Source organism: Heteronotia binoei, chromosome 5, assembly GCF_032191835.1.
Source record: "Heteronotia binoei isolate CCM8104 ecotype False Entrance Well chromosome 5, APGP_CSIRO_Hbin_v1, whole genome shotgun sequence".
NCBI lineage: Eukaryota > Metazoa > Chordata > Lepidosauria > Squamata > Gekkonidae > Heteronotia > Heteronotia binoei.
The window spans coordinates 39,530,953-39,544,254 of NC_083227.1; the positions used below are offsets into that span (position 1 = coordinate 39,530,953).

Consider the following 13,302-nt stretch of genomic DNA (forward strand, 5'->3'; position numbering starts at 1 on the left):
TCAGCTGGTTGGCATTGGGTCAGTCACAGTTCTCTCAAGAGCCATTCTCAGTCAGATCTCTCTCAGTCCCACAGACCTCACAGGGTGTCTGTTGTATGGAGACAAAGGGAAGGATTGTAAGCCACTCTGAGACTCCGAGTGAAAGGTGGAGTATAAATCCAACTCTTCTTATTCTCTTTCATGTATGTCTTCATTGCCTTTTAGGAAAACTAGTACCCCGCATCACTACAAATATCTTTACCTGAACAGCAGTTGATTTCTAACTGGATTCTCTCCTTTAGCTATGTTGCTTTATTGACTGTCCTTTATTGACCTGAATCCCCAATTCCCCAACTGGAAAAAAATAATTTAGGAGAGGGATATTTATAGCCAGGATTATGTTGGGTTACACACAAATTTAGATGATTATTGCATGATCCACTAATAAGACTACCAGATTGAGGAATGTCTTGGAACAAATTTAATAGTGCACAGCAAATAAACCATCATGTTTTGCAGCTTCTAAGCCTTGTTCTAGAACTAACTGAGGCATGATGAACTGTCAGGGAATGGCCTTAGTTTTCTTGTTTTTAAGGGAATGTTTCTAAGTGATATGTTCTATGACTGCACTACATGAATCAACATCTGCATATCAGGCATTTGAATCCGGAGCAAATGAGTGTTGTGAACCATCACCAGAATCCTGAGGGAGGGTCAGAATAATTGTTGAGCCAGCATTCGATCTGTTGTACCCTTGAAAGGAAGGAGTAGGCTTTCAGTGTAGGTCAGGGACACAATTTCTCATGACTGGCTGGACCTTTCCAAGTCATCACTGCAAAAATCTCCTTCTGAACAGCAGTCGAGTTCTAGTCTAAATTTGTCTTCCGGAATGTCCATTTCGACTCCACATTGCAGACCATCTACGGTACACTTCATAAATGTTTCTGTCAACTGATTATCTGGGATCAGGGAGACAAAAGGAATCCTTGTGTTAAGTTCCACTGCAGCTATAGGGAGGCCCAACCATGACACAGGGGATATACATTAAAAGGGGAGAAATGCAGAATCACCAACAACAGAGCACCCCCGTGTCAGGCTCAAAGGGTAGCAATTATTTCCCCCCATCAAAACAAGGGATGCCAAATATATGTCTTATATGGGAGAAAACAGGGTATGCCCAGGGCTTTACTGGAACAGGCATTAAGCCTGCCTCATGCCCCTGATGACTGGACTGTCGTCTCCTGTATATATCTATCCTTGCTTCTTCCTACCCAGTTTTGCAGTTTCTCTTTTCTTACAAGAAGTGACTTTCAACAGGAAGCTGGAAGTCAGCTTTCTATGGAGGGAGGGCAGGATACATATGCATAAGATAGACAAAATGTAGCTTAATTAAGGCATGCGCTCTTGGGAATCAGTCGTACTGAAATGAGCGAGACTTGCTTTAGAAAGCAGGATGTGAATCTGACCATGCTGAATTATAACACATCTGGAATGTTCCTTTCAGCACCCTTGGATAACTCTTGAGTAAATTGCTGCCATTTGGAAGGACATTCAGCTCCAAACAGCAAGGGCTGAGCTACAAAGAAAAAGTTCAATGGTAATAGCTTAACTGTTCAAGGGACAACAGAACAATTGTTGCTCAAAACCTCCCCCCAGCCCCCCAGGAACAGACTCTTGTGTAAGTAAAGCTGAGTGGAATGAGTTAGAGACTTGGCTAGACCACTCTTTGGTTTCTGATCTTTTGCATATCCTTGATGACAGAGTGGGAGAAGAAGCCATGCACTTCAGAGAGACCTCATACCTGTGTACTTCCTCCCCACCATGCACACTGCATTATCACGAGTTTCTTCACAAGTCCTTTTACGAGAACGGCATTTTTGATCATTCTTTGCACGGCACTTTCTGCATATTATGGCTTCTACTGTAAATGACAAACATGGTGGATTTAAAATAGTCTTAACAAATCCAATTCTAAAATTGGTGGTGGGCAGAGACTGAAGCTAGAAGGAATATCAACCTGGTGATGAGACTGGACCTTCATTCCAGTGGCTACCATACCAAATTCTGAACATGCATTTCTGTCTCTGTGTGAATACATGAATGCATGCACCCAGCGAATTCTTAGTATTTGTCATTCAGAAGATCTCCCAGAAGAACACTCTTCCCAAAAAGCCGTTATCTTTACCAGTTCAGTGAGCTTTAGCAATCTACATCCATGAATCAGTGGATTCTTTTAGCTAAGGCAGGGGTGTCAAACTCGTTTGTTAGTAGGGTCGGATCTGACATAAATGGGACTTTGTGAGGCCAAGCCAAGCACATCCTAGAATGTAATGCCAGATAGCAGACATATAGACTTTATAGAGGACACAGGACAACACAATTAAATATATCAGTTTTTAACTTAAAATACAAACATGCTTAAAACTCTTGCAATATTTTGTTTAAAACAAAAAGGGGGGATGGGATTTTGCACCATAATTTTAAAAATATACCATCAAGAAAAAGATCACAGCAGAAACTTTAACAAATAAAACGCTCTCAGCTGGGAAAACATGAAATGGCAAAGCTTTGCAAGCTTCTAACTCCCCCCCCCCCCCTCGGGTCTACTCAGGTTAGCAATGGCTCTCCAGTGTCATACCCCTCTTTGATTATGGGTTCCCAAGTTAGAGTACTCACTATGCACTAGTTTCTACTCCACAGAGAAGAAACAAAGCTGGCTCAAGGCATCAATGCTTGGTTTGCAATGACACATATCCAGGAAGCTTTAGCTGGCCATAGGAATGCTGGGAAGTTCCTCTCCATTGAAACACATAGACAAAGTTGCAAGGAAAGCATGGAGTGGATTTTCCATTCACCTTTGCTCTGTCCATAAGCCTGAGTGGGAAATCCATTCCGCCTTTTCTTTGCAGCTTTGTTTTCAGCTTTAGGCTTTGAGAAGACAGAAGGAGCTGGGAAGGTTCCCGCAACCTTCGGAGTTTCACAGGGTGAGGACGGAAGGGGGGAGAAGAGAGCCCTGTGAGTCTGATTGAAGCCTTAGGCCGGACAGTTTGGCCCACAGGCTGCACGTTTGACACCCATGAGCTAAGGTCTTGCATGAGACTTACCTCCTGGAATGAGGCACAGGACGAGGCAGGCTACAAGTGCCATGCAGAGCCCCTGATTCCACTGGCAGAATCTTTGCCCCATTGGATAGTCTTTGAGTATGTAGAAAAACTGACTCGTTTTCTTTTATTTCTAGTCAAGGCTGGCAGCTGGGAGACACACTAGATGATCAATAGCTTCACCAGGAGCTTCTTGGAAACCTGTAGCAGCGCAACTTACTGTCAGTCTAAAGGAAGCCTACAACAGCATTTATATCAGGACAGGTGTGACTTTATTGGTGCTTCAAGTCACATGATATGTTAGGCTTGGGTAGCTGCAGTAACCTGATATGTATGCCTATGTGGAATATGCAGTAACAGAGACTGGATAAGCAGTTCCTGCTGCTTAGAAGCCACATTGTTGGTGTATAAAGAATGAAAAACACATGAGTTGTAAACAGACTCTCTATTCTGGCATACCATAATATTGCATAAACAATGCTGACCTTCCAGAAACAGCCCACTCAATAGAAAATGCTAAAGAATGTGGCTTATGGATGATGAGACCTGTAAATAAAATGCATGAAGAAATTTTCTCTGCTCAACATTTTTTCAGACAACTGGATTGGGGATTTTTTGTTCAGGTCTGCAGAAAGCCTGCTCCACAGGAAGAAGGTGAAGAATCTACCTTGTGAATTTTATACCCTTAGGGCTTAACAGTGATATTGGGTTCTTATTCCACTTCACCTGCTAAGTCACTCTGTTCTCACATATACCCAGAATTAAACTTTGTTGGTTTTAAAAGTGCCACTGGACTCAAACTTAGTTGTCCCATCTGTTGTTAACTCTTTTATTCTCTATATGACAATTTGTTGATCTGCAGAGGTCTAGTGAAGGGTAGGAACTACCAGAAGTTCAAGCTGGGTTTTGGAGAGGTAGAGAAACTAGAGATCAAATTGCCAACATTCGATGCATTATGGAGAAAGCACGGGAGTATCAGAAAAATGTCTATTTCTGCTTCATTGACTATGTTAAAGCCTTTGATTGTGTGGATCACAACAAACTGTGACAAGTCCTTAAAGAGATGGGAGTACCAGACCACCTCACATGTCTCCTGAGAAACCTGTATAAGGGTCAAGAAGCAACTGTCAGAATGGGATACGGAACAACTGATTGGTTTAGAATAGGAAAAGGAGTTCGACAAGGATGTATATTGTCACCTTGCTTGTTTAATTTATATGCAGAGTACATCGTGTGGAATGTTGGCCTGGATGAAGCACAAGTCAGAATTAAGATTGCCGGGAAAAACATCAACAACTACCAAGCAAGTCCCAAATTCATTAAGAATTGTACTGTGGGGTTTAGCTTTCATCTCACCTGATTCAAATGTGATGGTTCATAAAGGTGAGATCTACAAGAAATGGTTCTGTAATGCTGCAATAAAACAACCTGAGGATAGCACTGATTGGCTAGTGCCAGTTTTCCCAACATTCAACCCATCTGTTTGTTTATCCCACACTTCCTTGAAGAAGTTCATGGCAGTATTTGTATTTTCTCCTCTGTCTCATTTTACTCGCAGTTTTTCAAGTGTGAAATTCTGGAAATCAAATTTTGTTTCCCGCTGTCCTTTTGTGGTGTCAATGTCATTTGTACACCCCACCCACACCTTAAGTCCCCCAAACAACAGTATGATTTTTAAGTGTAGTTTTGATTGCATTAAGATTCTGATTTTTAAAAACTATAATATCACTGCATTATAATACAGGGGTAGAATGAACAATGTGGTTTATTGGCGCTTTCTCCATGCCATTACTTGTCCATAAAGTTCCTTTCCTTTCATTTTTTTTTTCTGTGTAGGTGTTGTATCCAGGTTTGTTTCCTTGCACAGGCATTCATACAGAGGCTTGGTGAGCTGGAGGACTGCTGTTGGAACCTGCAATACCAATGGAAGCAGGATCCTCGTTCCGGCATTCCTGGAACCAATCGGATGTCCCCTGCTGGTTCAAATGGACTTATGGAAAGCTAGGGTGGGAATCCGAGATGTATATACTTAGCCCTGTTGTCCCATCCAAGTTAGTTCTAGTTCTTAATTAATATGCTGTAATCACAATAAATTGAGCTGATCACTATGTAATGTGCCTCCTTGTGTATCAAACTCAGTATTTAACAGTAGGTTTTGTTGTCTTGCATTAATATTGTTTTTTCATTCTACCCCCCCCCCACCCCCCCCCCCCTTCCAGCAGATAGGTCTTGGTGTGTTTTCAATGACAATTCAGTCATCTAAACATCTGAAAATAATGGAATTATATAATTGATCTGATAATAATGGAAACTTAATATGTGCAGTGTTCCCATCTAGCATGCTTCATAATTATTGAATAACACTGTTGTGAATTGGTGTATCCAGGTTGACAATTGCAAATGGAATACTGTTTTCATTAGGATTTTGTGGGAACTTTCACTGGCCATTTTCTTTGTTGGTGACTGAGGAGGATCAAGGGACCGTTGAAAGGATGGCAACCCTGCTGTTCCAGCCTTCTAAAAACAATGTCATGGTGTTATAAGGTCACTGCATATGTGGCAAAAAGGAGGTTTCTTCATTGACAAAACACATGATGACATATTTAGCGTGCTTCATAATTACTGAATGACATTGTTAAGAATTGATGTATCCAGTTCAATGAGTGTTGGCCGCTTTCTGTGTTGGCAACTGAGGAGGAGTGGGGGACCCTTTGAAATGACAACAACCATGCTCTTCCCCACAATACGATGTAATGTTGTAAAAATATTACTGAACATGAGCAAAAAACCCAGAAATTCCATTGCTGACAAAGTACATGATGACAAAGCTGCACAACCCCTTTTCGAAGGAAAACCCCTTTTCAAAGGAAGTACAGAAAACAGGAAGTGTCAGATCCAAATTTTTAAAAAAAATCTTCAAAATAAATGCCCTTTTGTGGAAGGGCTGCTGCAAAGTCAGAGCATCAGCTGGGGATTCAATTTGCTGGGGGAAAGCATCAATGAAAAACCAGGGACGGGGAGAAAGACTAAACAACCAGAAAACACCAAATATCTCCCTTGTACCATGAAAACAATGTACATAATAGCACCTACACAGAGAGCTACTGACCCAGCAGGAAGTACGTACCACTGAGTCGTGAATATTGCAGAGGCTGTAAGTTTCTAGAGTTAGAAATATTAAAATAAATATTCTTGAAGTTAACACATGGTTTGAGAGCCTCAGAGTAAAGGCTTAAGTTATTTATATGTGCATCTCTTGGCAATGATATTTATTGAAATGGGAAATATAATGATCAAAATTCTGTTAAGAACCTACATTTGGAGAATTTATATTCACACATTTATATTCATATCACTTTTGAGTGTTGAACAAGGAGAGCCAGTTTGGTGTAGTGGTTAAGTGTGCAGACTCTTATCTGGGAGAACTGGGTTTGATTCCCCACTCCTCCACTTGCACCTGCTAGCATGGCCTTGGCTCAGCCATAGCTCTGGCAGAGGTTGTCCTTAAAAGGGCAGCTGCTGTGAGAGCCCTCTCCAGCCCCACCCACCTCACAGGGTGTCTGTTGTGGGGGTGGGAGGTAAAGGAGATTGTAAGCTACTCTGAGACTCTTCGGAGTGGAGGGCGGGATATAAATCCAATATCATCATCATCTTTACGTATTCCTTGGAAGCCTGGAACTATAATGGAACTTGGTGGTTTGGTTTATGTTATTCTGACTATTGTATCTATTGACAACAGTGTGTGTGTTACAACCTTGTGATTTTTTTCTCATAAGTATTACTAGTGTTCCATGTATCTTTTATGTGTTGGGGAACCAGCAGCAACATGGAAATGCTGAAAAGGTTAGAGTCTGCACACTGTGGGAGGAGTTTTCTCCAGGAGAACTGAGCTCTATTGTCTGGCGATCAGCAGTAATTCCAGGAGATCTCCAGCCCTATCTGTGGAACGGGAACCCCCAAGTTAATCCTGCTCTGAAAAATGCATTTTTATCACCTTTATTTAGTTCAGAGAGGATTCCTTCCCTTAACCGATCTGGTCTTGTGTATTAATTCCTCATGAACCTTGAGGTGAAGCTACTCAAATATATTCTGCAGGGGAAACTCCAGCTGGTAGATAACCCTGCAGTCTGACTATTATTAGGAACAAGACAAAATATGCGTATTTCATCTGATCTGCAGCCACTCTTAATTTCCAGTTAGTTCCCAGGTCCAATTCAGGGAATATTATTAATAATAATAATATTTAATTTATACCTCGCCCTCCCCACCGAAGCAGGCTCAGGGCGGCTCACAACATAATATAAAATACAAAGATTACATAATAAAAACAATAATCTACAACATTATACAATTTCCTTAAAATTCCCTTAAAACCATCTAATTAAAACCAACAATTTCATACGATCGTACTTGGTGCTACATTTTCAAAATTTCCTATCTTACTCATATATAGATTTTTTATAACGACGGTACAACAGAATCTGCATTAAGAAAAGGCCAGCTGAAAGAAGGTAGTCTTGCAGGCCTTGCGGAACTGAGCAAGACTTTGCAGGGCCTGCACCTCCTCTGGTAATTGATTCCACCAGTGGGGAGCCATGATTGAGAAGGCCCTTTCCCTTGTAGTTTTCAGTTTGGCCTCCTTCTGCCCGGGGATTATCAGTAGATTTTGTGAATCTAATCTCAGCACCCTCTGGGGTACATATGGGGAGAGACAGGTGGACAGGTAAAGTAGACAGGTCCTCGGTCATATAGGGCTTTAAAGGTAATGACCAGCACCTTGTAATGGATCCGGTACACAATTGGCAGCCTCGGCTGTATGTGCTCTCACTTAAGAAGTCCTAATAGCAGCCTGGCTGCCGTGTTCTGCACCAGCTGTAGTTTCCGGTTTCGGCACAAGGGCAGCCCCATGTAGAGGGCATTACAGTAGTCCAACCTCGAGGTGACTGCTGCATGGATCACTGTTGCCAGATCGTCACGCTCCAGGAAGAAAGCCAACTCACACTCCAGGAATTGACTATTTGCTACAAAGCCCTTCATGATCTAGGCCTGACATGTCTGAAAGACTGCCTCTTCCAATATTCCCTACTGTGACAGCTATGTTCATCTGAACAAGGTCTGCTGAAGATCCTTCCCAGCCCAAGGTCAGAAAGATGCCCAAACTCCTCTCATTCCATAGAATGTATCAAATGGAATTGTTCCAGAGGGAATTCTTATCAAGTTAATAAGGTAAATAAAAATAAACACAGAAGTATGGGAAAAGGGATCCAGGGAAAGACTGAGCCAGTTTTTTATATTCTGCATGTTCATCTCTCATATGAATTACGACAAAGTGAAGAAGTCAGATATATACCTCAATTCGGCAATGGAAGATCTCTTAAAACTCTTATCTTCTCACTTCTCAATTGAACTACATATTAGAGTTAAAAAAGTTCCTGTTAGAACAACATAGGAATTTCATTTTAAGCCAAATCTCTGGAGCTTGCCATATACTTCCACAATCCGTGTCCCCAGCATCATAGCACTTCTTTTCTTTGTATCTTTTTAATGCTGTGAGGAGGGAGAGAAGAGGACATTTTTGAACTTACATTAAGCACAAAGGATATGGCAGAGGCAAGTTATGCAGCATCGCTACCAGCAAGGAATGGACCAGCCAGTTTCAGAAGATCCTTATTAAAATAATGTAGATCCCATGCTACACTATCCCCCATGAGGAAGTAACATGGAATAAAAATGATATAATTTGAGTTGGGGGAGGAGGAGGAGGAGATTGTATTAATACCCCGCCCTTCGCTTGGAGTCTCAGAGCAGCTTACAATCTCTTTTCCCTTCCCCTTGCCACAACAGATACCTACCCTGTGAGGTAGGTTGGGCTTTGAGAGCTTTTTGGAGAAACTCTGCAGGAGCTCTTGAGAATTCCATGTGTTAATCATCCTTTGGGTGAAGAAGTACTTCTTTTTATCTGTTCTAACCCAACTGCTCAGCAATTTCATCGAGTGCCCATGAGTTCTTGTATTGTGAGAAAGGGAGAAAAGTACTTCTTTCTCTGCCTTCTCTGTCCCATGCATAATCTTGTAAACCTCTATCATGTCACCCCTCAGTCAACATTTCTCAAAGCTAATGAGCCCCAAGCGTTTTAAGCTTTCTTCATAGGGAAAGTGTCCCAACCCTTTAATCATTCTAGTTGCCTTTTTCTGCACTTTTTCCAAAGGTATAATATCTTTTTTGAGGTGTGGTGACCAAAATTGTACACAGTACTCCAAATCAGGCTGCACCATCGATTTATACAGGGGCATTGTGATACTGGCTGATTTGTTTTCAATTCCCTTCCTAGTAATTTCCAACATAGCATTGGCCTTTTTTGCAGTCACACAATGCCTCAACATTTTCAGTGGGGCTGATCTTCTGGGGATGATTGTGTCTGACAGACTGTTACAAACTGGCCTCTGCATAGAGAAGTCACTTGTATAGCACTTTTGATGTAAGGAGTCTTCTTTTCAGCTCAAGCACCTATCTTGTTTGAAAGTACCACTCCAAATTGCACACTGCACACTCTAATCCAGGACATTCATCACTTTGAGCCATGGAGATAGCAGAATTCCTCATCCAGAATTAGGAACAGACATTCCAGGTTTACATGCACAGATTGACATGAGGCTAACTAAGCAGAATTACATTTTTCTAAGGTCCACTGAAGGCTTAAAAGGGTGTAACTCTGCGTAAGGTGCAACTGTTAGTGCACCTTAGTGCACCTTAGTTCCCTTGCAATTCCTTCCTGCAACACTGCTTTGATAATGACTTCTAAACAATGTTCTAAACAATGTTCCAGTTCCATATCTGCAAGTGCTGTGCAGCTCGTTCAGCCTAGTTGCATTTGGATGTGGATGACAAGTCCTGCCTCCAAAGATGATTTGGGACATCATGGGCCAAGAAAGATTGGATGAGTTCTCTGCAGTACTCAGTGGACTCACTTAATTGATTTAAGAGATCCCCATGACTAAAAAAAAAAAAAGTTGCACGCTAGACCTGAGCTCCAAAAGAAGCTCCATCATGTTCTTAATATCCCATTTCCAAAGCAGGAATAATGACAAGACACAATCCAAATCAAGTGCTAGCTAGACATAATGCAAGAATATGCAGTTATGGCAAAGCTGACAAAATTACATTAATTGGAGGCCAAACGACGAATTTAAGAACAATTGGTGAGTTTGTTATGCTTATTACAATTGATTTTTGTAGTTATCTATTTGAATTATTTCTTTTATAGCTGACAATTTTTATATGAAATATTAAGAACATTATCTGTTGTATACTTTTTATTACAACAGTCTGTTATGTTAAAATTAATGAGAAGTTTCCCATGTTTATTTTTATTATAGAATTGATAATAAAAATAAAACATGGGAAACTTCTCATTATAGAATTGATAAGATAGGACAAAAAGGAAAACATATGAGAAAAAGGTAGAATATTTTGAGTAGGTTGTTATCATGGCTTCCTTTTTTTTTTTGGTGTTTCAAAATTTTATTAAATCATCAATATTTTCAACAATTAATTGACATAGAAAAGAAGGGGAAAAAAAGTCTTGCTAGTACAAACATATCTCTCATCCTTGAAGAGGTATTTAGAGGTATACATTAGTTAATGGAAGCAAAAGAAAAAAAAAACAACCCAACAACAACAACAACAACAGGTATCTACATTAATTTGTCAAGTATATGACTAGTACAGCTACTTCCTAGTATAGTATGTTATTTCTTTTTCCTATCCAATTATAGAATTTTTCCCATTTTCTACTAGCTTCACTTTCAGGTGTCCCTTTTAGCAGATTTGACAGAATATTCATCTCTACAGCCTGGAAGATTTTAACTACAACTTCACTCAATTCTGGACAGATCTTTTGTCTCCAATATTTAGCGAAGACAATTCGCGCCGCAGTGAGAATGTAAATTGTTATATATTCGTCCTCTGGTGGAACTTCTTTTCTGACAAATGATAGAAGCATCAACTCGGGTTTAAAATGAATATTAACATCAAGTATCGCCTTCAACATACCATAAACTCTCAACCAAAATTTTTTAACAAATTTACATTTCCACCAAATGTGATAAAAGGAGCCTATTTCTAGTTCACACTTCCAACATTTGGGAGATATAACTTGATTGATCTTAGAGAGCTGAAGGGGGGGGGGTGATATACCACCTGTGGAATAATTTAAAAAAGTTCTCACGAAAATTTACAGGTTTTATTACCTTATAATTAATTTTCCAAAAAGTCTCCCATTGTTCCAACTCAATATTTTTTTGAAAATTTTGAGCCCATTTAATCATTGGTTCTTTAACGATTTCGTCCTCCAGTTTTATTTGGATGATATAATTATAAACCGTCTTAATTACTTTATCTTCTTTCAAGAGTAAAATCTTATCAAAATCAAAATTAACCTTAGTGAATCCTACCCTTTTATCTTTATTATACTTTGTTATGATCTGGTTCATTGTCCACCAGTCTAATTTTATTCCGCGAATCTCTAAATCTTCTTTTTTTATCAGCTTGTCCTTATCATCTAATAATTCTTGATATCTTATCCTCATTGAAGAGTTCCATAAGACTGGGTGAATTGAAGCCTCTTCAGGAGACATCCACCTCGGTGTCTTGCTATATATCAATGTTCTAATTTTTAACCACACTTCATATATGGCTTTACGGATTAAATGATTTTTGAAATATTTTTGGGCTTTAGTTATATACCACATATTCGCATGCCAACCGGCCTGTAAGTCAAAACCTTCCAAAGCTAGTATCCGGTTATTTTCTAAGGTTATCCAATCCTTCATCCAGAGTATTATACAAGCCATATAATAAGTATCCCAGTCCGGTAGTCCCAAACCTCCATTTTCCTTTTTATCTTTCAAAATTTTTCATTTTACCCTTGGTTTTTTCCCTTGCCATACAAAAAATTTTACCAGTTGATCTAATTTAACAAAAAAGATTTTCCTTGCAGCAAAATTGATCATTTGGAGTAGGAACATCACCCTTGGGAGGATATTCATTTTAATAAGTGCGATCCTTCCCATAAAAGACAACATATTTCCCCGTTTTTTGAATGTGAACTCTATCTCTTTTAATAAGGGTAGGAAATTATTCTCTTATAGATCACTACATTTATTTGAGACAACTATACCAAGATATTTTACTTTTTTTTCTGTGAGGAAACCTGTTCTTTCTTCGAGTTCTTTATTTTCCAATAGTGACATGTTTTTTGTGAGAATTTTTGATTTTTGTCTGCTCACCCTTAAACCAGCAACATAACCAAAATCAGTAAGCTCTCTTAAAATCTCCTCAACAGACTCAATTACATTTTGTGAAATCAGTACCATGTCATCCGCATAAGATAACACCTTATATATTTCCTCTTTTACCTTTAGACCTTTGATTTTACTATTGCTTCTTATAGCATTATTAAGGCTCTCCAAGGTTAAAACAAATAACAACGGGGACAGGGGACATCCTTGTCTTGTACCTTTTCGAATTTTTATCTCATCTGTTAGGGTTCCATTAATAATTATTTTAGCAGCCTGATCGTTATAAATTGCCTGGATATTTTTAATAAACTCCTCTCCAAAATCCATTATTTTTAGGACTTGAAACATAAATTGCCAATTTAAATTATCAAATGCTTTCTCTATGTCCAAAAAAAATAAAATCATCTGTTTTTCCCTGTGAAACTCATAATACTCCAGAACATTTGACAAAATTCTGATATTAGACCTCATATATCTCTTCGGAATGAAACCTGATTGATCCGGGTGTATTAAGGTTCTCAGTATCTTCTTCAATCTGTTAGCTAAGATAGTAGTGTATATTTTATAATCTACGTTGAGTAATGAAATTGGCCGATAATTTTTGATATCATCAGAATTTTCTACAGTTTTTGGTATTAATACTACATTCGCCTGCTTCCATGATTCCGGTATGCTAGCTGATATCCAAATCTCATCAATTAAGTTTTTGAAGTGCATTATAATATTTTCTTTAAAGACCATATAATACTCCGCAGGGATTCCATCAGGGCCCGGCGCCTTATTTTTCTTTAGTTTAACCCATGCTTCATCAATTTCGAACATTGTTAAAGGGCTATTCAAAATATTCTTCTGTTCTTCAGTTAGTTTTTGTAATGCTTTACCTTTTAAATATGAACTTTGTTTATCACAATTTATATCCGTGG

General features: G+C 39.3%; 1 protein-coding gene across 2 annotated transcripts; it reads right to left on the reverse strand.

Moving 5' to 3' along the window:
• Nucleotides 1-286: 286 nt before the first annotated feature.
• On the reverse strand, nt 287-3,309 carry LOC132572325 (prostate and testis expressed protein 1-like). Of its 2 annotated transcripts, none has more exons than XM_060239238.1 (3): nt 3,084-3,309; nt 1,781-1,897; nt 287-938 (listed from the first exon to the last, which is right to left on the reverse strand). In XM_060239238.1, the coding sequence occupies exons 1-3, from the start codon at nt 3,163-3,165 to the stop codon at nt 781-783; spliced, it is 357 nt and encodes a 118-aa protein (XP_060095221.1). In that variant the 5' UTR covers nt 3,166-3,309; the 3' UTR covers nt 287-780. The 2 variants fall into 2 exon arrangements, with proteins under 2 accessions (XP_060095221.1, XP_060095220.1); XM_060239237.1 differs by having other exon boundaries at nt 1,781-1,900; nt 3,084-3,302.
• Nucleotides 3,310-13,302: the final 9,993 nt, after the last annotated feature.

What these genes read in the sequence shown, in the direction of transcription:
- LOC132572325 (XM_060239237.1), bottom strand. Translation starts at nt 3,165, where the DNA reads ATGGGGCAAAGATTCTGCCAGTGGAATCAGGGGCTCTGCATGGCACTT. An exon ending in CCTGTGCCTCATTCCAGGAG is followed by an intron (nt 1,901 to 3,083) that starts GTAAGTCTCATG and finishes TGTCATTTACAG; the next exon opens with TAGAAGCCATAATATGCAGA. An exon ending in GGTGGGGAGGAAGTACACAG is followed by an intron (nt 939 to 1,780) that starts GTATGAGGTCTC and finishes CCCTGATCCCAG; the next exon opens with ATAATCAGTTGACAGAAACA.